This window comes from Athene noctua, chromosome 5, assembly GCF_965140245.1.
Source record: "Athene noctua chromosome 5, bAthNoc1.hap1.1, whole genome shotgun sequence".
Classification (NCBI taxonomy): domain Eukaryota; kingdom Metazoa; phylum Chordata; class Aves; order Strigiformes; family Strigidae; genus Athene; species Athene noctua.
Genome location: NC_134041.1, coordinates 20059938 through 20087909, shown reverse-complemented (window position 1 = coordinate 20087909; position 27972 = coordinate 20059938). Strand labels below are relative to the sequence as shown.

The following is a 27972-nucleotide window of genomic DNA, read 5'->3' as shown; positions in this document are numbered from 1 at the left end:
AATCATCCCCTGCCCATACCAACCTAGCGTGACTCCCTGCTCCAGATTCCTCCTGCACTCCAGTACTTTCAAGTACTGTAGCTCTCAGCTCCCACCCAGGAACCTACTCCTCTGCTCTGAGCAAAATCACACCCACACCTGTGACCACAAACACACACCCAGTGTGTGGTCACATCTTCTCCTACTCAGCTGCTACTACTACCTTCCTCAGTTCAGAATCCTACTCCCCTCCCTCAGACCAGCCACACCACTCAGCAAAGCCTTCCTCTTTCCCTTATATATCACCCTTTGGAGCTGGTACTGGCAAATTAACTTCCTGTACACAGTTTAGTTCTTCTGAACAAACTCTCTTTAGTCTTCAGGGAAATCATCCCACTCCTCCTCAGCTGAGCCAGGTGATTAAACCAAGGCCCTTTATCAGGATCAGATGAGTAGGAACAAGACGATGATCCATCTCAGACATGTCTAGGCCCTACTCCACGTGTAGAACTCGCCAGTCACCCCCTTACACATCTTCAATCATCGACGCTCAGTATGGCTCCGACACAAGAGCGGAACACAGAAATCACATTGTGTATTTGATAGTTTTCCATTGAGCCACATTAATTCTATAGATTACAGTGGAATTACACAAGGGATAATTTAGGCTCAGGGAGTTTAATAGGACTACACATATGCTTACAATAATTCACATGCAAGAATGTTTGTAAGATTATGGTCCATGTTTCCAAGAAAACAGACTGTCTCTTCAGAGTTCTTTTTCCTTAGTTTCCAACAGAAATCATCAGTGCGTGTTTATGATATTACATGTGGTTCCTGAAGAAGTTATTACAATGTCACAAAGAGGATTATGATTTCAGGTGGGGAATAATTCTCGTACAAATCTTCTTTCCATACAAACAGCCTTAGTAATAAGGAATGTAGAAAAATAGGGCAAAGATAAGAGATTTACACATAATGAGCCAGATTGCCCAGTATGCTCCAGCTGCTTTGTACTGTAATGATGGGTTTAAATTTGCTTTGTGTTGTCAGAGTGATGCAAAACAGAATGTGTTTTTAACTATGCTCAAATATTTCTTATACAACCTTTTCCCGTGGGGCCTGAGCATATTACTGATCACAGAATAAATGGCAGCAATCACTCCAAAAGATTGGTAACTTTTTAATCAGGTGTTCAGTATCAGCATAAAAACACCCAATGGTATTTGTGCCCTGCTCCGATGAGGTAAAAAATAAAAATGCTAAATGATTTATTTGAGGATAATTTAAACCTGATTGTCCAGCAAGAAAATATTATGCCATATATTTGTCTGTTACTAATCAGGACCACTTTTTTTCAAAATTGATGAAACATATAATTTATGGAGCTGAGAAAAACATACCAACTGTAAATGTCTCAAACTTCCCAAGCCACTGTGTACTGTAGCAAAAAAAGATTGAGAGCATTAACAAATAAGGTCCTGATGCAACTTTACTTAAGTCGATGGAAACGTTTCTAAGGACTTTGGAGGATACTGAATCCAGCCCTAAATCATATGTTCGCTGAGGTCATGAAAGATGAGTTTATCCCAACATGAATGTCTGAAAACTAATGAACTTTCATTATGTTTACATAAACCGCCATTTCCCTCACCCCATTCTTCAGTTTCCTGCTTCTCTTGAACAGTTTCCTTTTCCCAATGGGTAGTTCAGGCAGTTCTGCTTCCTTTAATTAGGAACAGCCCTGGCTGTTTTCGTTAGAGGCTGTGCAGCGATGGAGCGGTTTGAGCTGAGCTGATCCACAGCACCCACAGTATAAAACAGCCTCCTGACTGCCCTGCGAGTCCCTCAGGACTGTTACAGCCTGAGGAGGCTCCCACCGCAAGTCTTTTGGAAGAGCCCCGCTGGTTTCAGAGTTAGACCAGACACTTAGTCCTGCATTTTTGCTATGAAATAGGAGCACAGACCAGGCATTTCTGGGTATGGCAAGTAGGTGGCTAGGTGGGTCACAGCTTCAGCAGCAGGTCTTACAGACTGCTGTTCCTAACCCAACGAGTCCTGTCAGTGGATCATCTTCTGATTATTACTGTTTTCAAATCTGTTAAAATTTAACTCTACTTGAAAGGTTACTTTCTATGCCCAGGGTTACAGTAACGCTGAAGGAAACACTGTGCTGTATTTTCAGGTCAGTACTTCACTCAGCGAATCAACTGCTGGATCTGCACTCGCTTTCAAGGGTGGCTTCAGTGCCGAAGCTGCCAGGAACGAACGCTCCCCGGGCTGGCTCTGGTGTAATCCCGCTGGTATGCCCAGCATGCAGACCTTCTGTACGCCCGGCGCTCTCCAAAGAGGGACGGGCCTCTCGCTGCGGAGCAGGCTGGCAGCCCTGCCCAGCGGCGCCCAGCTGGGCCCGCGTCCCTTCGGTTCGGTAGTGCCTGGGCGCGGGAGGGCTCGGCGGTGACCCGCACCGGGACCGGCGGTGCTGGCCCTCGCAGGGAGCCGTGCCCACCACACGGCGCGGAGGGACGATGAGCTCCAGATGAGCCCATCGTCCCGCTCCATCTCACTGCAAGGACTTGTGCACGTTTCTTCTGCCCCCTTTTTGCTGCTCCAGGCGTTTTTCAAAGTTCCCTGTCACTCTGCACCCTTTTAAAGGAATCTCAGGAGTAGTTCAAGCCGTCCGGCAGTGCAAGAGCGGCTGAGGCCCTTTCCAGCAGCCAGCCCTCCCCGCGGCCCGTCACCCCTCAGGCCGGGCTCTCCGGGCGCTCCTCTCCGCCGGCGGGCGGGAGCCGCGGTCCCACACCGCCGGGAAGGGCCTGAGGAAAAGGCATCGCCCCGCCACGGAGACCCACCGCCCTGCCCCGCCCCCTCCCGGCTCCTCAGCTGCTTCGCCGGTGCTGTCAGCCCGGACCGGCGCGGGGGGGCTTTCCGCCGCACACCGGCAGCTCGCTATCCGGGGCCGGGGCCGGGGCCGGGGCTCCCCTCCCCGCGGGGGCGCCGCCAGCGGTAGGAATCCGGGGCGGCGGCGGCGCATTCCGCGGCAGCTCCCGGCGGCGCTTCCCCGCGGCGGCCGTCGGTGGCAGCGGATTCCTTCCCGCTGACGTCCCCCCGCTCCGCGCCCCGCCCGGCCCGGACCCCCTGGGCGGCACCGGGCGGCGGGCGGGGCGGGGCGTGGCCGGGCGTGGCGGGCGCCCCTCCCCCGCGGCCGCGCGCCCCCTCCCCAGGCGGGCCGGGAGGGGCCGGCGCAGCCCCGCGCCCGGATTGGCGCGCGGGCGGCTCCAAAGGCCGCGGGGCCGGGCCGCGGGGGAGGGACTAGAACTTTCCGCGGCCGCGGGCGGACTCTCGCCTCAGCCCGGAGCCGCCAGCGCCTGCGACCAGCGCCCCCAGGCAGCGGGGAGACCGCCGACATGACCCACTTCAACAAGGGGCCCTCCTACGGTCTGTCCGCCGAGGTCAAGAACAAGGTACGGGCGGTGGCGGCGCGGGGCTCGACCGGGCTTTGTCCGCCCCGGGGCGGGACGGGCCGGGACGTGACGCTTCGCTGCCTCTGGCTGCCGGCGGGGGCCCCCCGCCCGCCTCGCGCGGTGGCGGCACGGGAAGGATGGGAAGGATGCTCCCGCCGCTGCCCCCGGGACGCCGCTGCCCTCCCTGGCCCCGCTCGGGAAACTCGTTGCCGCGGCGGGGACGGGAGAGAGTTTGTCGGCGCCGGGCGGACCCGTGCGCGGCGCCGCATCCCGCGCTGCCGGCCGGGCTGCACCTGCCCGCCCCGGGAGCCCTGGCGCGGGACGTCCCGCTCGGCCCCGCGGGCGCCGTCCTCTCCCCTCCCGCCGGGACCGGGCGGGGCGCGGCGCGGGTGGGCGCGGAGCGGAGCGGCACCGAAGAGACGCGCGGCGCGTCCCGGCCCCCCGCGCGGCGCATTCCAGCCGCATGACATCATGGGCACGGGCGGCGCGCGGCCAATCAGCGCGGGCCCCGCACAGACCGCGCATTGTCTGCCCCGCGCGGCCCCGCCCCGCTCCGCCCCGCCCGGCGGGGGCACACAAAGGCGCGCGGGGGCCCCGCGCCTGGCGGGGAGCGGGCGCGCGGGGTCCGCGGCTCGGCGCTGGCGGGGCCTTCCCGGAGAGACCCGCCCCGCCGGCAGCAGCGCGGGGAGCGGCCGCTGCCGTGACAGGGGCTTGTCACAGCACCCGGTGCGGTGGTTTAAAACGGCAGAAGAAGTCATCGCTGGCGGTAGCCGCCGGAGATGCGTGCGCCTTTTGTGCGTTATTTTACTGAGTTGCTCTGGCTTGGCTTTGATTTTCCTCGTGTTCCGTGGAACAAAAGGTGCTTATGTTAGTGTCCTCTTCCACAGGCTGTTCTCTTGCAGCCAGCAACTACCTGGCAAGAGGAAAAACCTTTGCAATAAAAATTACGGCACTAAACAACTGGGGACAAGTTGCTGCTCTCCGACTTTATTCACAGGCTTAAATACTAAACGTGGTATTTAGTAACTCGTTATTTCACGCGTCTGGTTTCAGGCTTCAGCACATCCCCAAATCCTGTTTTACTTGTGGCCGAGCGGGAGGAGGGAGAAAAGTAGTTCACTTTAAACATTGTAATTTATGCAGAAAGTCTAAGTTAATGTGTTGGGAGCTTTACAACATACACTTTTTCTGTATTGGCTTTCTCAGGATAGTTGTGGGGTTCTGCTACTAAGTTTGATGACATCATGTAGCCAAATGTCTTCCAGAGCAATTGCTTCCAGTGTCTAAACTCAGTGATTTATCTGCACCGTTACAATCTACATAAAAGACAACAAACCGTATGCTATGTATATGAATTAGGAAGAAAGTAACTGCTCTCCTACTTTAAAAAATATTGACAGACTCATGTAGGTTAACAGTGATCGATTTATGGGGACAAGATGGGAAGAAGTTCTTTGTTCGTTCTTTCAGTTTCTTACTGTCATCAGCTTTCTTAGGGCCTCCTGAGAGGAACTGTTCCAAGCCCGAGGGTTTGAAACTGGTGTATTTCACGCCTTTATGCAAAGGGCCTTCTACTTTATCTTGCTAAGTGTCTGTTATTTCACTCACTTTCTCTTATGTCTTCAATGCAAATGTTGCAGAGGGGTGGATGTTCTGTGGCAGCTTCGGTTTACTTGTATGCAGGCTTCTGCTGCAGTCCTTGGGAATGGCAATGCAGCACTGCCATAAAAAATATTCAAATATGCTAAAGACAAATGAACTCATCTCCTTTAAAAAAACCAAGCAAACAGAAAAAACAACCAACAAAAACTCCAGCATAATATATAGCTTTGAACTTTGAGAATGTTACTCTTACTGTAAGTGATCAAATTTCAAAGAAGTTACATTATAGACAGATACACTGCGTACCTCCTATCTAGTATCTTGCATGGATCTGTGTATTAGATATATTTCTGTTTCTCTATATAATTCTAGAGGATCAGAGAGAAATGTCTCTGTAAAGATCAGAAATTCCTTTTTCCAGATCCTTCCATCTCATAAAGATTTGAAGAACAACATCTAATTTCCAAATCTTGGTGGATCATTTTTGGTATTGATCTTAATCACGGTTTCTGAAACACTGACCTTCCTGCAAACTATTGCGTTGGTTTTTGGTTTTGGTTTTTTTTAACGTGGTGTTCGTGTAATGTTTCTAAGTGGCTATGGTACCTCCCTGCTTGAATGATGGAGAATGTTAGATACCCTTGTTTGAAATTTTCAGTGCTAATCTCCAAGCAGTGTTTTTCTGCAGAAAAGACGTGTTGACAGCTATGCTGCCTGAGGGCCCAGCTGTGCTGGACAGAAAAGTCTCTTGGTTTTGGTTTTTATTCTTTATTTTCTCATTTGGCATTGTATTAGTGTTCAGAGAGACCTTTTGTCTGCTGTGGTATTTGAATAGATGAATATAACATGTCCTGATGCTTTATAAGAATTTTTTTATTTAATTGATGTACAAGATTCCATCTCTAAGCTTAAAATCTTTGTTTAGTTAGGTGTTTAGGGCTTTTTTTTTTTTTCTTGTCCTTTTGAGGCTCCACCCTTCTCTTGTTTTGCTCCTTACCTTTGTTCACACTGATAAGGTGTCCGGTCTCTGTTATGGATCTCTCTTCCTTGGATGGAATTTGTATACTGGTTCCCAGCTGTAAAGAAACTTGTCTGCATGAGAAATGTGTAGGTAGTCAAACTAGTATAATCTCTTTGAGGCTGATTTTGTGTTTACTTGAGATCACAGAAGATATTTGATCCAAAACAAATATTCAGTGAGGAGCCCTTTAAGCTGTTTGAAATGGGTAGTTTCTTCTGCTGGCAATAAATAATTTCCTTCTTAAGCAATGGAGAGAGTTTCTGCAGTGCATGAGGTTAACATTGGTTGAGATGGTGATGCAATTAGATAAAGCTACAAACTAATGTTAAATTTGTCTCTGATTTACCACTGAGGAAGGTAAGAAATTAGAAGAAGCTTTTGCTCCATTGTCTCACTGCATAAGGTGTGGAGCAAACAGGGAACGCGGGGCAGGAGAAGGAGAGGTTCCAGTTCTTTCAGCTGCTTCCTATTGATTCCACCCTTCCCCTGCAAATGGTAGTTGTATTGGGCAGGCATTTATCTTTTCCCTCCTCTTATGTTTGATACACTGCCAGTTTCATCTCCCTGTGAAAGGAAGGAGGGACAGAAATATGGTCTGTGTGGGGAGTTAAACTGCACAGCATTTGGCTATACCGTGTCTTGACTCTCATCTCTGATCTTCCTTCCAAGCCATCTCTCTGTCAGGAAGCTGGCACTGGTCAGTACCATTTTCCAAACTGTTTAAAGACAGCAGAGTAACTGAGGTGAGTTAGTCTGTCCTTGCAGCTGCCACCCTGAAAGGTCAAGCAGTTAGTGATATGGAAAAGGAAAGGAAACAAACTTTTTAAACTGGAGGCTGTTAGACAAATGAAGCCTGTAAACAAAATATCTCCTGTTTTGCAAGTGTACAGAAGGGCACTAGTACTTCCTGCTTTTCTTCTTGAGGGCAAATGCAGATTAATGAAAATTTAAGTCTGTGGTGGATAATGCTAACCACTCATAGGAATGATTATTCTGTTCCTCCCGAAACTGCTACAGAGAAAATTCTTGTGCGTATTTCACTTACTACGGGCCAAATAAACATATTTAAATACTTTGTCCAGAAATTACTCTTTTATGAATACTTTTAACTGGGAACCATATTCGAATCATTAACTTTCAGATTTTTAAATTTGAGTTTTAATAGCTAGATGAAGTTCTGGCTGCCTGTAGTTGGACTGTTAGGCCTTCTCCTTCCTGTTTCTCAGCCTTCCTTTCAAAACTGTAACAATACCCTTTTCCTTCTTAAAATGTAACTGTTCCTACTATGTACTTGGTTTACCCTTCCATACTTCCTGTATACTATTCTCCTTTAGCAGACCTTTAGGTTTACTGACTGAATTTTATGAACCTTAGGTAAGAATGTTTGCTGCTGATAAAGTGTATTTCTATTAATGTCTGAAATGATGTAATAAAAATGGAGACTGTAGTGGGTAAAGGCAATGAAAACTTACACTTTAAGAGCAGAGGTAGGTATCTTCTGTCATAATAACTGACAGTATAGGATCTCTGCATCCCCATCTCATAGATGTCTATATAGCTTTCAAAGAATTAATATCTTTAAGTTACAGGGTTTGAATGAAAGTCAATTAAAATAAAATCACACCGCGTGACCTCTTCCATGATGTAAATCTTCAGTTTGTTGCATGGAGAATAGAAATGCAGTGTTTTGCTGCTGTCAGAAATATTACAATAGAAATATATACACTTGAGATTTGACAAAGGGAATTTCAGAGGAAATAGCAGAAAGATTTTACAAGGTCAAGCATTGAACTTCAGTTTGCTCAAATTAATTTGTGGTTTCTGATAGTTGATCATTGCTCTTGAAGTTGACATTTACTATCTAAATATCAGTTCCAATGTGCATAGCACTGAAATATTGCTCTTTGTGTCCAATTTCTGTATTTTTTCCAAAACCTGAATTTTATTCCAGCTGGACCCAGGCTTTAGTAGCAGATCTGCAGTTCAAATGAACAACTTCACAGCTTTGTCTTCTGGAAATCTCTCAGTGTGTTAGTCTTCAAGCATCCTATTTTTATAATAGCTGTTCCCAAACCTCCTTTATAATTGTAATACACAGAGATTAGTGAAATGCTGAGTGAAAACTTCTGCTATAGGTTTAAGTTGGGAACAACTAGATGCACAGAAAGCATTCAACATAAGACGATCGTACTTAATGGTACAGTTTTGATAACTGAGTCAATAGCAAAATTGTCCACAAAACATAAAAATGACAGTGGAATAATTCCATAGCTAAACTTACAGTCTGTTGATGTTTGGCACAATAACTACATGTAACACTTAAAAGACAGTGATGTAAACAATGAAAACTTGTATTTTGTCAGTCTTAAGATGCTTTTTTAATGTATTAGCAACCAAATGATGAGAATTCTCCAAGTTATTTACAATATCCCCGCTGGTTACTTCTTTCTGATGCTTAGTTTTACCTTGACTGACAATACTACATTTCAGTAACTTGGGTTCAACAACAGTTCCTAGAACATGGTCCTGCTGCCTGTTCCCTCCACATCCAAATCATGGTGTGCTCCTTTTCCGGGCAGAAGCCTCTTACACTTCTGAAGAACATCTTTGCCACCTCAATTGCTGAAACATGAGTTTAGCCTTTTGCTGGAAATTTTGCAGAGGATTTTTTTTTTTAAATAAAGCTAGTGTTTCACTGGGTTTCTTAAGCTATATTTACGTATTAATTTGTATTCTCCTAGTGTCAGATCCCGTGTGTGAAGAGTTTTCATATTGATTGAGAAGCAGTATTAATGCAATAGCCCTAATCAATAGCTACGTGTCTTGGTTAGTTTTTTTTTTTTTTTTAAAAGGAGGAGGGTATTCCAGCAGTGAAGAGAGTCTTAGTTGTGGTGTCTCCATTCATCTTCCTCCTTTGCTGTCTACCTCAGTGTGTCTGCTCTGTCTATCTTGATGTGTCTAATCAATTTTCCTCTTTCACTGTTACTATCTCAGGATAGGTCTGCTGTTCTGAGCACTAATAGGGTATAGGTTTCCAATTCTGTGGCTACTTCAATAGAAGTATTAATACTACAGCATTAATAAGTAGACCTACTAACAACTGCAAACTGATGTTGATGAAACCTATGTAACATTGAGTTGACAGTTCATACCTACGATACATCCGTTTTTATGATAAGCAGAAGCAAGTAATTTGTCATGGAAGTACTTCCCTTGCCAGCAACTTGGATGTTAGCACCCCTGTCATCTGCTTAAAGTCTCCTGTGTTTGTCAGCCAGTATTGCCCATTCTGGACACTTGCCCAAGCCCACAAACAAGGACACTTGTCTTCGGGAACCTTTGCAAAACCTCACTAGGTAGACATACCCTATAATCCATTTCACTTGCCTGTAGACCCCGAGTAGGTGAGATGAAACCAACTGTGAAAGTGGCTGCCCTAGTGGCATTTGTCAGCTGTTGCTGTAAACCACTGACGTAGGAGTTAATTCCTTTTTTCAGTGGTTTAAACCCCCAGTAAACCTTGACATGTCATTGCCAAGTTGACAGTTGTCTTTTGGAGTCCTCGTATGTCTCAAAACTGTCACTTGGAACAGTGCACAGCCATTCTTGAACTGCAAGACATGTATTGCTGTCCCATGTTAAGCCCTGTGTGAAGGATGTAATTTCCAGTTTTGTCTCTTGGCTTACACCTTTTTTTCTAGGAGGAAGGTGATGAATGGCATGGCATAGCTGGAATTATCTACCACTGCCTCATGCACATCAAAGCAGAAGTGGAGCACTAGGCCAGTCTGCTCCTGTGCATGCATGAGGACAGCACAGATAGAAACTGCCAGTGCTGCTGCCAGCAAAGCATGGTGCCTGAGTGAATTAAGAGTGAAGATGTTTGCTGTAAACTTCTGTTATGTTTAACCTTGGGAAGCACATTATGTCTGCACTTTCAAATTTAAAGCACTTTTTGTGACTTTATAAAATGTATTATAGCGACCTTGGTTCTGGTAGATTAATAAACTTTTTAATAAAACTTACTGGTGATAGAAAAACATAAAACTTGCTGAGGTTAATGTTTAAGGGTATGGGATAAATGTCAAGACTTGCATCCTTTGTGTGCAAGCTCACAGTATACCTCCTCTGGCCAGAACACCTCTGAAGAAAGCAAATAAAGTTTGACAGAGTCATAATGATTAAATGGGATTAGTAGCCTCAGAAAATAGATAGAATTTGCACTACAGTAATTCCTGCTTGTTTAAAAAGTACAAGTGAATGTGCTTCTTGTGCAGTTTTGGAGTTAGTTTAAAATTTAGAGAAACATACCTATTACATTCCTGTTGCTGAGTCAATACCCTTAAAAGATGATGCATGCATGCATGCATTGTTTTGGGATAATGGCACATCAGTGATTTTTTTTTCTCACTTCAGCATTTTTTGTAAGAACATTAATTTGGAGGCTTTTTCTTGTCTCCAAATATTTTATAATTTGCCTTGGAGAATAAGGGATAGAAACTTCTTTGTACTCAGAATTCTTAGCTTCTGTAGCTACGTAACACCATATACACTGTGCATCTGACACATCCTTTTAAGGCAAACTTTGTAGAGATTCCCATCCCTTATGGAACTGTACAGGAAAGGCCTTCAGTAAAAATGGGCTTGAGGCCAGGACACGTAGGGCAATTTGAAACAGATTTTTTCAAAGTGAGATCATGTGAAAATCCTTCTTTTTTCTTTAAGAGGGACGCTTTGGCTTAAAAATTGCTTTTTCTAAGTATCTGATTCTAAACAATGATTAAGTCGTATAGCTATATTCAGCAACAAATGCTCTCTTTTGCGTAAATATTTTTGGTTTTACAGTAATGCCTCAGAGTAATTTATGTTGTTGTCTCTGTATACAGTTTTTCTCAAAACTAGTTTTGACTTTCTTCAGGTGTGCGGTTCTATGTTGTTTTTTTTCTTTAAAAAACAAACAAAAACCCCCTCAACACCCACCCCCCCACCCCTTTTTTTTTTTTTTTTCCCCCTCCTTGAGCCAGTGTAGAGTTTAATAGATATTAGGAGGGGAGACATAATTAAACTTCTTGTTACTTATATAAAACTGTCTCTTACCTGAAGCAGATACAATTCTGGATGTATAAATTACAAAGACTTGAAGGCATTAGTCACACTGGAGGAGCTGGCAGTAAGAAAAGACCATTAGAGCAAGGCATGAAGTGCTGCTGTCACAGCTAGGGTCTAGTACCCTGTTTGGACTCTCACCAAACTGCCTTCCCCATGCAGCTGGGCCAAGCATGCCTTAAGCCTTGGGAGTCTGAACTTGTTCTGGTCACTGATCCTTGCTCGCTCCTGAAAACTGGACTTTAACTGTTCGGTGCCTTTGCTGCTTCCCTTTCAAGTCTTCACCTGGTCTTCTAAGGTCTAAACAGGATTTTTTTTTTTTTTTTTTGAGGACTTTATTTAGACAGATGTCCTTTTGGTTACAGAGTAATCCTTAAGAGGTATAGTGAAGTGAAACTGTATGTGGCTTGTACATACACCCTGCAGGACTTGAACACCAAGTCTTTTCCTAGATTTGGGCAAAACCTAAAAATTTCTGCACTTCCTTGCTGTTCTGAAATGCTTTCATGAAGTTACAGTCTGATCTACTACAAGCCCTAGCTGGCTGAATGATAGATGGATTCCTAACAAATCTTCCTACCCAGCTTTGCATGTTTGGACCATGGCTCTTCCCAGAATAAAACCAGACATTACTACTATAAAAACCTTACTTTGCTTTATTGCTAAGAAAGCTCTCCTGTTATATTGCTTTCCTGTTGGTATTTCCACTGCTGCAGCCTCTTATTTATAGACAGAGATCATTATCTTCATATTCATGGTTTTGCTTGAATAAGAGTAATATATTTGAAAAGTATTTTTCTGTTGCCCCTAATCAATTGACTACATGCTAAAAGCCTTCTAAGGCAAAACAGACACATGCATTTGAGATGGGATTTGGTTATATTCAGATGTTTGTGGTGAAAGCCAACCCAACTCTGCCTCACTGCTAATGTGGGCCCCACCAGATTATTTCACTTCTGTGCTGAGCATGGACAGAGCATGAGTCAGAGCTCAGGCCAGCACCCAAGAAGTGGAAGGATGTGCTGGAACAGGACCTGTACTTCAGCTTCTGTTGAGATTCCTACCACCTGCCCAGCCTGAGCTGCCACTGCTTTGGTTAACTTCATAACACTACATGGGATCAATTTCAACTTACGTTATATATCATATCTGAAAGTCAATACATGGTTAAGTCAATGAAGCATATGTAGTTCAGACACCTATCTAGTGTTCCAAGGCTAAATATTCTTTGCTTATTTTTGCAAGAAGCTGTCCTCTTACCTTGCTGACACCATTGTATTAATGGTGCCCCAATAAAACCAAAAAGTACAAGTAACTTTCTAAGAAAAGAGAGACTTGCCTTTTTACTATGGTCTGCTTTAATAGCATCCTTTAGCATGAATAAATGATGATATAAAAGGGTTTGTGATTGGAAAAGTACTTCTGTTTGAAAGAATCTAGCAGGTTTTAATCAAAAAAAAAAAAAAGAACAGAAAAGCTGTGAGGTTAAACATTAGAGATAAAGAACTGGTCTTTGAATGGATTGAAAAGAATTAGAACAAAACATAACTAACAGAGTTCAGTCAGGGCACCTGAGCACTTAGTCCTACAGAAGAATAATGGAACCTTAAATAATTGAGGATTGGGACCTCTCTTGCACATCATTTGCAATACAGCATTGCCCACACATACTGCTGCTTGTGTGTGTATTTCAAACCTACAGTGAATTCAGGTGTGCAGTATAACTTACCTTGTGGTAACCTGAGTTTTGGATGCAGTGGCTATGTGTATCCTCTACCCACCCCACCAGTGCTAACTGTTCTTTTTGCTCATGCTCAAGTGCTCAAAAATGTTGGTTTAGAAGGGTAGTAATCTGTAGTAACTTCTAATCAGAACCTCTTATGAGTTTGACTGTCTTTTCTACTTCAGCAGTAGTGCTTTCCTCTTAACAATTAGTACTTGTTGTAAACTTCAGTATAGCAGGCTTATGGCTTGATTTTTAAATAACTTAAGCTGCATTTTCATTAAATAAAAGGTTGATTTTAAAGTTCATCTAATCATATTTTTTTATTAAAATACCTGTCCAGCTGTCTGCTATGCAGCTTTTGTGATTCTATAACTGCCTGTAGGAGCTATATAAATTTCAAATACTCTGTCTTACTATTCCTTAGACTTTCTTCAGTAATCAGCTAAATTTCAGTGGTAGGCCTTTAAAGATTTTATTACAAAATGAAGTAAACGTTTTCTGATGTATGTTTGGTCATCACTTTTTTTTCTTTTTAATATCACATTAATTGTAGATCATATTCCTCTTAGAACTCTTTTTATGTGGTTAAAGCCAACTTGCCAGGATGGCAATATCCAAAAATATTTCTGATGTTTCTTGGAATATAATCAACATTATGCATTACCTGCTGAACTTTAACCGATCAGAGACATACCCAGGAAAGGAAGGGGTGAGGTGGAGGGCAGGGAGCAGCAGAAGCAGATTATTATGTTTCATTCTTTATGCCAGATTCATTCTTTCAATTTTTTTGGTGGTGGTAAAGCAAAACAATAGCAGCTGATAGGCAAGATATTCTAAAGCCTACAGTGTGAAATCTGCATTTCTCATGCTTCTGCTAAGAAAACTACCTTAACCAGAAAAATGTGCTGTGTGTGAATTCAGATTTTGATCTATTAACTGTATGAAAGATAAATCTAGGCAGACTTTGCTATCTAGTAGAAACTAAGGAACTTCTCAATAAATCACTTCTTTCACCTAAATTACAAAAAACACATTTTGTGTTCTGAATCATTTTGTGCAAGGATGAAATGATGGTAAGAATGAGAGAAATCTGTATTTTCCTTATGAATACTTATCACAGGCACCTCAATTAGCCTGTTGAGCTAATGTGAGTTTATGGAATTAAGTCAAAGAAGGCTGACAGGTGACCAAATAGGATCAGAGCAGTCAGTGGGAAACCCTGAGCACTATTAACTGGGCAACCCCAGTTACCTTGGGATCAGCCGTGTCCTATGGTTTATTTTTCAGTCAAGCCTATGTCTGGGATCACAAGAGGCAGTGAGCAGTCAAGTGTCTGAGTTTATTGGGTGTGGGCAAAAGAGGTGTGAAAGCAGCAGAGTCTTGAAGTTTACTTTTGAAAAAAGTGGTGAGAAAACGCAGCATGGACTGTGCCTTTGCTGGAGAGGCAGAGGGAATGTACATTTTGAGTAACATCTAGCAAAGCTTGCATTTGATAGGCTTCAGTTTTCTTCAGCTAACTTTTGAGAGATATGTATTAGTTACTAATTAGCCACTTGCTGCTGTAAAACATAATTCCTCTGGTTTTGGTAAGTGAAGCTGGTCTGAAGAGAAGAAAAGAGGTGTGGAGAGAGACTCAGACTAAAATATTCAGATTTTCTGGTTCTATTTGGAAGGTGAAGTCAGAAGACTTGTCAACACATTTGGCCCCTGGGGAAGGGTCACAGAGTCACAGTACAGTTTGCTTGCAATGTCATGTATTTTAAAAGTGAGAGAAAGATTTAAGAATGAGAAAAAGAAGTAAACTTGAAAGACTATATAATTTCCTGGATTGCTGAGGTAGCAATAGATTTTAAAAAGTACTTTCGGAAAGATACATCGTCACTGATGTCACTGTTTCTCTGCAGGCTCTGTCTAGCCTTTGAGAACTACTGTTCCACCAGAGTTATAGTAGACGTCATCTCAGGAAACGCTTCCTGGGTTACTACTAGGAAAACTAGATCATTTTCAGATTTTTTTTTTTTTTTTTTCTGCTCATGCACCAGGGTACCAGTATTTCCATCACAGTGCTCAGCATGTTGTTTAAGGAGACATCTCTGTTAGTGATGTCAGAGCCTGCCTGGATCTGCTGTGTCATATCAGAGCTCAAGCCAGTCATACTGGGTGTGGGTTTCAAAGCAAGGAGAGTCTGTTCTCCTCAGGGAGTAACACTTTTGTGCATTGGGTTGGATCAACACTGTCTTAGCTGAGAAGAAACTTCATATCCCAGTACTTTCTTCAAATGAAAACAAGGATGATTTCAAATAATAGGTAGTGAGTATTGCTGGAACCATGTTCTGTGAAGAAAAATATACAATATACAGACTAAAGATACAGTTCAAAGGGACTTGATATCAAGAAGTATAACGTATGCTGGCATGACCAGAAGGTGCTACAGCTGAAAGTGGAAGCTGACGACTGAGGAGAATTGGAGTTATAAGTCAAAAAACTGTGACTATGGCAAGAAATTATAAGAACAAGGAATGTGAGAAAAACTGAGAACAGATTTGAATGGGTGTGAGCATTGTAGTAACACAGCTGCAGAGGATGAGGGGGAACCAGTATTCAAAGGGCAGGTGTACATCTGAGTTGTTAGTGCACTCTGGAGGAAAGAGATTGTAATGTTTGCTTCTTGAATAGTTTGCAAGCTTGTCACAAAATCGTACTGGATAGCCAGGGAGCAGAACACTTAGTTCATCCAGCCTGCTGATCTGGCAGCAAACACCATGCATGACTACAGGCATCTTACTTGTAAGATGACTTGGAAACTTTGAGACATGGCTTGTTCTTACTTCACAGAGTTTAAACTGGTGCCTATAGGAGTAGTGCCAGGAATTTTGAATTAATGCTTGTCCATCCCTCCTTTGAAGACTGTGGCCTAAATTTTGATTTACAGAGAAAACAGTGAGATGTTGGCAAGTCATCAGTTATGCTACACATAACAAAAAACCACTGTTGAATATTAAGCAAAATGGATACAGCTGTAAAATTTTTGTGCTAAGTAGCATAGTGAGATTTAGTGAGATCTTTCAATATTAGTGTTAACACAGTGTGTTCTCTGCCTTTCTGTAAACAGTCCATAATGAGAGAAAACAACACAAATTGAAATAGCAGGACATACTTAATGGTGGCTTTCAGTTTTTGCCCTTTGGCTTTCATCTGGACTTTTACCTTCCCTTTACCTTTGGATTTTTCATGCACAAATATGCCTCTTCTGACGTTTGCTTTTGTATGCAATCCTGGTCAACATACATTAAATTAACAGGGAATTTTACTTTGTCCTTAAGATGTTAGTGGCTTGGTAGCTCAAATGGCAAGAAGCTCCACTTGACAATAACCTTGGTACTCTGTCACTCCCTTTTCTAACACACTTTCAGTAAAAAAATCAAAACCTTGTATTTTCCCACTGTCTTAGGTTCTCTGTCTCAACTTAAAGGGTATGCTATTTATTTATTCTATGACTAAATAACCACTCTGTTGACAGACAACTTGAACTGTTCTGCAGAAAAATACTGATTATGTCCTTGTCGCTCTCCCTCACCTCTGAAACTGAAGATTAGACATGTACAATCTATTTACACCACAGAATTTTAAACAAAGTTTTAACTTATTTGTATAATTAAATAAAATAATACATCTAGAAAACCTTTCTTCCTGCTTATGAAAAGAACTCTTACTGTTCTGTGCCTTTTTCTTGGTCATTCACATAACCAGTAAGTTCTTAACACTATTTTTTTGTCCCAGAGATTTTGCTGTGTAAATTTTAGATGTGAGATTCAGAGCTGTGTTCTGGAATAGCAGGTGATGAACAGAATGGGGCAACTCAGGTGCCAGAAGCTGGAATTTTGGAAACTAATTTCGAACTGACCGTATAGTCTTGCCTCACTCCAACTTCTGAGGACTAAGGGCTTCCAAGAGCATCTGCTTTGATACCAGAAGACAATTATGCTTTCATCTTTCTCCATACAATCATAAAGCCTTAAAATGGGGAGGAGAAAGGTCTTATGGCAAACTACTGCCAAGCAAATGATAAAGAAGTATCAGCATTGGTATATTCGGCCTCTGCAAGACAAATTGCTCCTGAGAGTAGTACTTATTTAAATGCAAAGGATGTTTATAGGCACCACTGAAACAACAAAAATTCAGTTTCACTCAGATAGTTCTGAATTAATAAAAACTGAAAAGGTGCTGTAGGAACAAATTGCTGCTTAAAATTTAGGTCTTAAAAGCTAGAGTTTTCCCATAGTTATCTTATTTGCTTTCAGTAGTTTATGACCTAGATGTGTAAAACTAATATTAAAACCCCTGGCTAGACATGGATTGAATTCAGTATGAGATGAATATGCTGCCATACTTATTAGAAATCCAGTAAGCTTTCTCTCCTCGATCTTTTTTTGACTGAATACTAGTAATTTTTTGTCACTGTAAACAAGGATATAGGCCACACCACATTTCTCCCTATGAAGAATAACAACATCTAAATCTTAGAGCTTTATTTTTCTGTTCACTTCAGTGAAAAAATGTGTGTAACCTCTTCATGTACTATGTTGGAATAAAGTCCTGGCTATTTCTCTTGCTGTACATGGCCCTGTACTTTACTTACCTTCTAAAGCAGTGACATACAGCCTATCTTGCTGCACTTTTATATACATATAAATCTAGGGGGTTTTGACAAACACAGTTCCTATGATAGAGTTGTTTACTCACTTTGACAAGCATATGCTCTTATTGTTAAAACTTTTGACCAGAGAGCAGTTTCATCAAATTCTTACTAGTACTTAAATTTAGTGTGCTGCATGTTAAATATTTGACTCCTGCTGTGGTGGCATAAATCCTGAAGCTTTAGTCAAAAGTTTCATCAGAACTAAGAAATGTGAGCTATTATGACATGATGGACGACTTTGAAAGCTTTATCTTTTATAACTGCTTTTTAACTTACTAAGTTTTCTGTTTGTTATTCCCAAAAAAATAGTAAATAGTAAAATAGTAAAAAACTATGCAGTGTGCTTAAACTCTTTCTTGAGATACTGTTACAGTATTTTTCCAGTGTAGCAGCAATATAGACAGCTGAACTCTTAAACTGGAGATTTGGCGTGTATGTAGCTCTTAGTGTACAGTGTGTACTTTGTAATTTGGAAAAGATTATTATAAAAGGACAATTGAAAGTCCATATGATATCATTTATGGTGTGAAATACTGGTTAACATCATCACTCAAGCTTAACATGCTACAGGCACGCTGAGTAGCTTCAAGGGACACAGACAGATCATTAAAGTTGGCCAACATAACTTCAGTTGTTTCCAGGAATCCATACACTTCACAAAAACAGTGATGACTGCTGTTCTTGTACTAGAGATAGAGGGAGGGTTTTTACACTGTAAGAAGTCCCAAACAGGAAACTCCTACCTGAACAGAACAAGATGCAAGAATAGGGTATGAAGTTGCCAAGGGAATCAAGTTTAACCCAGGGATTCTAGCCTGAGGTATATATTGGCGTGTTTGTATATCAGCTTGTAATGGGCAGGTAACACCTACTCTTTTCTTCCCACAACCTTAGATCACCTGTAATTTTGACCACTTGTATAAACTTTAGTTTCCTTTCAAAGATATTTCTAACTATTAAATCTGTATCTCTGAAGCATCAGCAAAAAGCATCAGCTTTTATATAAAGCAACTTTATATAAGATTTGTCAGAACAAAGTAAAGAAATTAACAGTTGGCTTCCTGCTATCTGGTTTTAAGCTTTTATAAAATCATTATATCTATTGCTACAATTGAATCTTTTTTACAGTGTTCTGAAACTGTAGGTTTTTTCATGGCACTGATGATGTATACTTTGAATTAAGCTGCTTAGCTACTGCTTTCATCTTTAGTAGATGGTGTTTTCTTTTGCTGTGGACTTGTAAGATTTAAGTATCTTCCATGAAAGCTGAGTACTGAAAAAGGATAAAATGTTGGCATGTTGATTAGTAGTAATGGAAAAAGCCATAAAACTTTTTTCATTTATATCAAAACTTTCAGCTTCCCCTCGTAGATAGCAATCAAAGGAAAACTGGGACAACTCAGATTGACATGTGGAAAATACGAAGTATTCACTTAGTGTTACATAACTTCTGATTGTGCTATGAGGAGTAAAAGAGGTAAGAATTCAGAGTAGGCATAATGCCTTTCTTCTGGCAGTACCTGATCTGTCACTCTCCCTGTTTAACCATTCTTGTCACATGTTTAAAACCAGGTTCTAAAGCTTCCACATCTCTAGCTTTTCAGGTAGCTTGAGTACAATTTCCAGACAAACTATCACCACTCCTCACTTTATGTAACCTAGTTTCTCACCAGTTCAAAAATCGGAACAAAAACTTTGCCATAATTAAGTCAAACTGCACAGTAGTAAAGACAATTCAAAAAACTAACAGATTTAATAATAATGCTTTTAGTGGCAATGTTTCCTCATGTGTATAAGCACGTTTTATTTCCTATCTCTGTATAAGCACTGTAGTGATACCCCAAGACCATTTAAAACCTCTTGAAAAACTCAAGATTTGAACACATGGTAAAGCACTCCAACATAAAGTACATATTCTTCAGGAGAAGTGATAAAATTCCATCCGATTACTTCTAGGTTCCCCAAACAATGGGGGCAGCAATTCAATATTCAGCCCAGTTGTAATCTTCACATATGGAATGCACTTAGTATTAACTGAGGAAAATTTTTGCCATTTTTTTTTCCTTTATATGCTTGTCAAGAAAGATTAAAATAGTCACACTTGCAGAAGTCTTTAGGGTTCTTACTCTTACTGCCTTCCATATTTACTTTTTTTTTAAAACATGGGGAGGGAGGAGATAGAGTAACCTTTAAAATGGGTCTCTTGGTGGCATGATCATGGATGTTATTTCCTCTTTAAAAAAAACCCAGCAATTACCAGTGCTAAAAATAAATTAAGTTGTAGAAAAATAAGTTGTAGAAAGACAATTCCAACTGCAGAACGACTAACTATGACTTAGCATTGTCATTAAGCTACACTGAAGCAGAAACTGCTTGAATTTTCAGAAAGCACAATGTTCATTACATTTCTAACCAACTAAAGAATTGTGGAAGAGATTAGCTTAAGCCTCTTTGTGTACCCACATGCATGTTAGAATGGCAATTGTAACATAGTATAGACAGCAACATATAAATGACCAGCCTAAATTATCTGTCATCTTTTGACTGGAATATCAGAGCATACCAAGTTCTGACCTTTCTACGAATCCTGTTTCTTCAACTGCTGTGCAGTAGTATGTTATCTACTGTATGGCTTGTCTGTACATGTAACTTAAGATTTTGTGGGTCAGATCACTTTTGTAAGATCTCTGTAGGTTCTCTAATGTGCAAGAGTGTGATGCTATGTTTCATTTTTTTGGGGATGTTTTGGGATCTTTCTCCTTTGCACAGATACTTTACTGTCACACAAAATAATAGAGTCAGTTATGTCCAAGACTGCTGCTCTTCTATAAGTTTGAATAATTTAGTTGAGTTCTGCCAAATGTTCCTGGGGAGACAAATTAAGGCTGTGATCACATCGGCCTTGTTTCCATAGGAAATAAAAATAGCCATGAAAAGTAGTTTGTCAGCTAATTACCAGGTTAGGAAGGAGAAAGATGATAACCAACTTCCTCATAAACCATTTTCAAGATGGTAACCTTTCTGGTAGCCTCTCAGAAAAGGGCTTACCCACCCTTTACTGTTATTACCATCACTATAAATGAAGAATGTTGTTGTGCTGCTTCGGATGCTAAATTTAAGTAAGGAAGGTGCAAGAGGACTGTCTGTCACCCAAGAAACAAAAATGCAGCAGCTTCCTCTATGAGGCTGTGAACTTAAGCTAGCTTTTCTAGTCTGCTTCTCATCTTGGCTATCTAATAACCAAAAGGTGTGATTAAAAAAAGAAGTCATGATACTTTCCTCACAATAGGCAGTATTACCTGCGCTCTCTTCCTTTTTTCTTCAATAAGAAAAGGGGTATCTTGATTATTTCAGACTAGTTTTGGTCCAAGCACTGAGGTACTTGTCATCTTGTGCAGAATATTGCACAAAATTTTACACCTTAATCAGATCTGAATAAGGGAATGGGTTGGTCCATTATCCTGATCTGTAACTAAGGCACCATAGCACCACTATTACAAATAGTCTAAGAAAATAAGTATTACTCAGTCAAGTTTTTGAAGTAAAGCCAAAAATACAGGAATTTTCCATTCCCCTTAGAAGAAAAATAGAGAACAGAATACTGGAATTTTTAGTTTGGTAAATTTGGAGTTGGGAATTACTACACCAGCCAAAATGTAGCAATTGCCTCTATCCAAGTAATTCAAATAGGTTGGAATTATAATCTCCTGCAGTATAAATAGCTGCTAATATCTGGCCTTTCTGGGCTGAAATCTATATGCAAAAAGTCTGAAATTTACATTTTGATCTGAATGTAAATGGCTTTACATGACTTTCTTGTTCAGCATTTGTAAGCAACTGATGGTGGCTAAGTTGATTTTTCCATTAGAAATACTGCAAGTGCATTCTGTGCTTGCCTGTCAGGTTTCTCACCGTAGCTTCCTCATTCCCTGTCTTGGTTGCTGACCCATGCAGGGCAGCTTCTAACAAAGGTCCACACTACTGGAGGTTAATTATGCTGTAAAATCTTGTGCTCACATAATTTGTTTTATTTGCAGAAAAAGTAGCAATGCTTTCAATGATATAACCCCTTTCCTCCAACTCACTAATATCACTAAGTATTGCAAAAGTAACAGGTTTAGGCTGAAGGAAGTTTGGACTGCTTTTCAGTGTCTTCAGGGGAGGGCAACAAAGGGCAGAGAAAGTGAAACATAGACCCCATTAGCTGCAGGCATTGAAGTTTACTGGTTTTAAGAATTCCGTTCATGTGGATTGATTCCTAGTGAGTGAAGTATAAACCGACACACTGAGTAGTGAAGTCTGAACATCTGAAAAAGTCACCTTGCTAACAACTGTGGGACTCTGTATGATGCCTTTAACTTCAAAGTCCATTGGAGGTTTTCTCTTTGCAATTAAAACATGAGATCACAATTCACTCCATCAGAGTCTTCCAGCAAGTCCAAAGAAAAGAGAAATAGCAGGCATACTAAAGCTTAAGTTTAAAAATGCCACACAAACCATGCCTAGAATCCCCAGCAAGATAACTCTTAATGTTGTACCAACAAGGAGAAAACTTACTAGGTCATCTCCATTAATCATAATCTAGATAAAAAAGCAAACCCACCATAATCTTTGGCTGAATAACTTCAAATCTATTATATAAAGTTCCCATGTAGAAATCTACATCTGAGTATGAGGCATGGCATGGCAATTCAGAATTCTTGTGTTTATAACACACTATTTCACTTACTTCCTGCTGAAGTACAACTTGGGTAGAATATTTTCTCCAAAGAATCCTCATTTTTCTACCTCTGTCAAAAGACTATTCACAAGCTCCAGCAATTCTTACAGTAGGAAGAACTGTTAAGTACTTCAAAGTGCTAGTTCCAAATAAACGTTTAGTAGAGCCATAACCATTATAGTAAAGGGGATAAAAGACTTACATCTGTACTCTGATGTTTAAAATACAGCAATAAAATTACTGGATAAATGCTATAGCATACTCTCTGAAATGGATGGGGAGGGAAAGAGTTGCAGTTTTCTCTCAAAGTAACTTTATAACTGCTTGTGTTACAGATTGCCCTGAAATATGACCCCCAGATAGAAGAAGATCTGCGTAACTGGATAGAAGAGGTTACAGGGCTGAGCATTGGTGCAAACTTTCAACTGGGATTAAAAGATGGCATAATCTTATGCGAGTAAGCATTTATGAAGTAACCTTATTTTTAGCAGTTTTCCACTTTTGAAGAACTAAGGAGGGACTTTCTGAAGACTCCCCTTCAAACACATCAACAATAATAGTCAAAGATAGCTGATAGTAGGGTGGGAGAGAGCTTCTTTGAAACTGTGGAAAAGAATGAAAACTTAAATCTCCTTTATATTTGAACAAAAATTTCTGAGTATTTCTAAATTTAACAGTGAAGCTCTTTTCTATAATAATCAAATGGCACACAAAAATTCTTATGGTCTGTTAGACTTTTTAGACCTGAGACCTGAGCTAAGCACTCTGTATAAACCAAAAAATTAACCATTTTGATGAAACTAATGCAACTAATAAAGCATGAGTGAAAATATTCTGTAATGCCTGCACAGATGGTATAAGGATGAGATTTATTGTTTAAGCATTTCCCTTTTTTTCACCTCCCCAGGCTTATAAATAAGCTGCAGCCAGGATCAGTGAAGAAAATTAATCAATCAAAACTAAATTGGCACCAGGTAAAACAAAAAAACCCCAAAACTACACCTCTAACCCCTCCAACCCCCAAACAGTTTTTTTGTTCTGTATTAACAAATTCGCTGTGAATGTGGTACACCTTAAATCTTAGTAGCACCAAGTTTTGTTTGATGCATACACAACAGCTGAGGATACTGCATACATTAACAGCATTTAACAGGAAGCAACTATAGGTGAGATGGCTCATAAATGGCAGTTGAGTATACATATTTAATAGTAGTGCTTTAGCTGTTAGGTGAAATTTCAGATGGAAGAAGAACATAGAGTCCTACAGCAAGGCCTTTTTCAAATTAAAAAAAAAGTTGTTTTTTATTAAATTACAACTGGAGTTTTCCATCTAGGCAGTGCTGCAAGGTGTTAGGTCAACAGCTTGCCTGTACCTGGGCATCACTGTATGAAGTGTCTTGAGAAAGAAGCTCGAAAGGATGGGGAGGTAAAGGACCTGAACAGTCTCAGAAATGGTTGTGTAACAAAGCTCAGAAAACTATATGGTACAAACTACATTATATATTTTTATTTCAGTATATCCAGATTCAATTTCTGATGAATGCTCTATCTAGCATTTGTCCCCTACAAGGGACTATGAAAGGCAACGTGCATTTAGAACAAATATTGCAAGGGTTGCTTGTTAGAGTTGACTGCCTTTACTGTTGCTGGGTCCGGCTTAATACTGCTATGTCAGCCTCTTGGTTTTGTTGGCTTTGAACACTTCTAAATACAGTGAAGGATTTTTATTTTTTAAAAAAGTTTTAATACCTCTTAAGACTTCGGAAGGAAAGATGAGATTCAGTCCTTACTCCTTGTACTTCATATTGCTTTCCAATTTCTACAGTGCACAGTGCTATAAAGTGCTAATAAACCCCAAAAGCTTAGTTGAGTTTGTCCCAGGAGGTGAGCAAAGTAATACTTTGAAACTAAGTTAAATGTTCTTACTATCCACATAGTTATGATTTTATTTTACTCAAAATTATCAGCGACTAAAGTCAAATAGCACAGACACTATATTGAATTTTCCAATTTGAAGCACATTTTAGATTAGTATTTCTCTGAGAAGGGACACAGTTGAGGCAGTTCGGTCATCAAAGCCCTCTCTAACAAAGTATATGGTACTCACTGATGGAGAGATGCCAGACTAGATAAACCCTTAGATTAATTTCTAAAGTCAATGTTAAAACTGAGAAATAATCTCAGGCTTCCCACCAGTCACTCTTAACCATGCCAACTGTTTTGTCCAGTTTGCACAAGGCAAGGGACTTGTGTAAAACAAGCAAAACAAACAAACCAACCAACACCAGAAAGCTTTAAAATTACTTAGTTTCTGAATGGAAACACTGAGTAGAAAACTGGCTTTTTTGTTTCTGTTTAGCTGGAGAACATTGGGAATTTTATCAAAGCTATCCAAGTGTACGGCATGAAGCCACATGATATTTTTGAAGCAAATGATCTCTTTGAAAATGGAAATATGACTCAAGTACAGACTACCCTAGTGGCGCTAGCAGGTCTGGTAAGTATTTGAACCCCTGGAATTGGCACAAATCCACATGCCAATCCAGATGCACCCTCACCACTCATGTAAGTACAGAAAACAGCATCCAGCCTGTCAGGAGGGAAGAGATACTACTATGAATCTGAGATAGTGCGGAGGGCTGTGTCCTGCCACATGCCTCCAGGGAAGGCTTGGAGTTCAGAGTTAGGATTCTTGACTGCAGATGCCTTGCTCTGGAGCTGCATGTGCATACGCAGAACCGGGGAGGCTCGCAGGAGAACACCCTTCTGACAAGATACTTGAGTAGCTTTGAAGTGCCACTTTCCAATGGCACAGGGAACCGCTGCCTTCTCTTGCCCCTGGCACAGAGTTTCTTGTAAGAGAGAAATCTGCTTGTGGCATCACTTGAGGGTCCAAGGTCAGGGCTGTAAAGCCAGTGTTTCAGTAGCAGAAAATATACTTTAAGCACTGAATACTTTATTTTTCCTCTCCCTAAATAGGCAAAAACTAAAGGTTTTCATACTACAATTGATATTGGTGTCAAATATGCAGAGAAACAAGCACGAAGTTTTGATGCAGGAAAACTAAAAGCTGGTCAAAGTGTAATTGGCCTGCAGGTAAGTATGAAATTCAAGTTTGCAGTTAATCTGTTATATTTCAGAACTTCCCTGTTTTGATTAATTGATCTATTGTTTATGCAAAACCAGCTGCAAAATTGTAATATGTTCTTATCATGGAAGGAGGTACAAGGTTTTAATTCTTGTAAGCAATTGATTTGCTTTATAAACTCAAGTGACTGCTTGGAAGGTTTTTCTGTTTGTTTTAAATCTGCAATAAGAGTGATAAGGAGGAAAGGAACAACTAATATTAGCAGTTTCACCTCTGTCCTCTGAAGCGGTTTTAAAGTAGGAGTCTTTGGATAGCTAAAGCTCCTTATATGGTGGAAACTTTTTTTCTTTCCACTTTACTTAATAGTCATAAAACCCAAAATAACAGGCATAAAATCTTAAAATTCCTGCGGTAGAGAAGTTGTGGCAGTGTAATTGAATCATTACTGTCCAAGGTAAAAGTTAGTATTACATTCTGATGCATACATCTATTCTAATTGCAGTACAGTTGGGCAGATGCCAGTCACTGAAATGCCTTAGGATGACAGTTGCCTTTATTTTTCCTTTTGAAGCTCAGTATGGAGAAAGAGTAATTTATTACAGGTAGTGGTCCAACTACATGAGGAAAGCATGCACTGTAATTACTTTTTCTGTCAGCCGTCACAGTTACCAACCATATTTGTTTCCTTAGACTGTGCTTACTGTACAAATAAAAATCCCTTTTTCTGTCCACCTCTTCCTTCCCCCAACAAAGATGGGCACCAACAAGTGTGCCAGTCAGGCAGGCATGACTGCTTATGGAACTAGAAGACACCTCTATGATCCAAAAATGCAAACTGATAAGCCATTTGACCAGACGACAATTAGCCTACAGATGGGCACTAACAAAGGAGCCAGTCAGGTAAGCAGGACTGCGTGTGACACTTGTGGAGCGGATACAGCTCTCAACCTGGGAGAGCTCGGTGGGATAGGAGTGAGCGCCTGTGAGTTGCGTGCAGCAGCAGAGAGAGGGTACAGTTCAGCTGTGCTTTTATGCAGTAATTGAAGAACTTGAATTTCTTATCACTAACCAGTGTGTTCTGTGCTGAGTATCTGAAGGCATAAAAATGACCTGGTGCTTCTAGAATTTCCGCCTGGCTGTGTTACACCAGAAGAAAACAGTAACTTCATTTCAAGTACTAACTAGAGAGAAGCAAAAGAGAAATTGCTTCCTGGGCACTACCTCAGCCCAGACACTTAGTGTATTCTTTCCAAAAGAGGAAACTAAACTGGACCTTTCCACAAGGACTTTCTTCTGTGACTTACCTACTGGTGAATATATGCTGCTGTGCTGTTTTGTTATACTTTAACCCTACTTTCTAGCACTTCTAGGAAGGCGTACTGGTTGTAATCATAAATCTAGTAATCACAGCTCTTGACCTTCTTACTGAACCTCTACAATCCTGTTTTCTTAGGCTGGTATGCTGGCACCAGGTACCAGGAGAGACATCTATGATCAGAAGCACATATTACAACCTGTGGATAACTCAACTATTTCATTACAAATGGGTACCAACAAAGTAGCTTCACAGAAGGGAATGAGTGTGTATGGGCTTGGACGACAAGTATATGACCCCAAGTACTGTGCTGCACCAACAGAACCCGTCATTCATAACGGCAGCCAAGGAACAGGAACTAACGGGTCAGAAATCAGCGATAGCGATTATCAGGCAGAATACCCAGATGACTATCACGGAGAGTACCAAGATGACTATCAAAGAGATTACCATGGTCAGTACAGTGACCAGGGCATTGATTATTAGCCTTGCATCAAAAGTTCAGTATTAGTCAATTATTTTATTCAGTAAGAACGAAACTAGCCTTGTGGAATTGTTACCTGTCTTTCCTACACACTATGCTTAATGTACCTTAAGAAATATTGCCTTACATACATTCCTTTTTCCTTTCTCTGCCCTTTCCCTGTCTAGTTGCCTTTAGTGCTGTAACAGTTGTAGTCTACAGCATAAACAATAACTGCATATGAAGTAAAAGGAATACTGTGAAAGGGGGAGTGCTGTTGTACAGCCAGGTTGTCTAATAAGGAGCTATGCATTTTCACAATCTCTACTTATGTAGGTATTTACATACCACATTAAGCCTTCAATTTTACATATTTACAGCTTTTCTATTTTCCAAATGAGATAGAAGAATTTCATGCTTAAAGATAAATGTGGTCTTTGCCAGTTAAATCGAAGACATCGCATTAGTGATTTAAATATCATCACTATGTTTCTAAGGTATTGTTTGCTAATGGTAAGTCCTGCATTAGACATAAGTGTGGATTTGTGATTGTGTATTCATTCCATTATCAACACTGACCAAACTTAGAAATAGTTGTCTTACTAAAAAGGGAGCTTGTACAAACTCTTGAGCCAACAGAAGTCCCATGGTTGATGGTGCATTTACCTTTTATTGTGCCATAATATATCCATGTAGAAATGCTTTTTCTTCCTTGAACTGTATTTATTGCCACACTTCTCAAACTGATCCCAGTGTATTTTTATAAATAAATATTTTTTCTTAAAGGTA

At 40.9% G+C, this 27972-nt stretch overlaps 1 protein-coding gene across 2 annotated transcripts; it reads left to right on the top strand.

The window, feature by feature from the left end:
• The first annotated feature begins 3222 nt into the window (after positions 1–3222).
• CNN3 (calponin 3) lies at positions 3223–27972 on the top strand. Of its 2 annotated transcripts, XM_074906610.1 has the most exons (7): positions 3224–3443; positions 22653–22774; positions 23225–23291; positions 24677–24814; positions 25297–25413; positions 26159–26305; positions 26859–27972. In XM_074906610.1, the coding sequence occupies exons 1-7, from the start codon at positions 3387–3389 to the stop codon at positions 27204–27206; spliced, it is 996 nt and encodes a 331-aa protein (XP_074762711.1). In that variant the 5' UTR covers positions 3224–3386; the 3' UTR covers positions 27207–27972. The 2 variants fall into 2 exon arrangements, with proteins under 2 accessions (XP_074762712.1, XP_074762711.1); XM_074906611.1 differs by lacking the exon at positions 24677–24814 and having other exon boundaries at positions 3223–3443.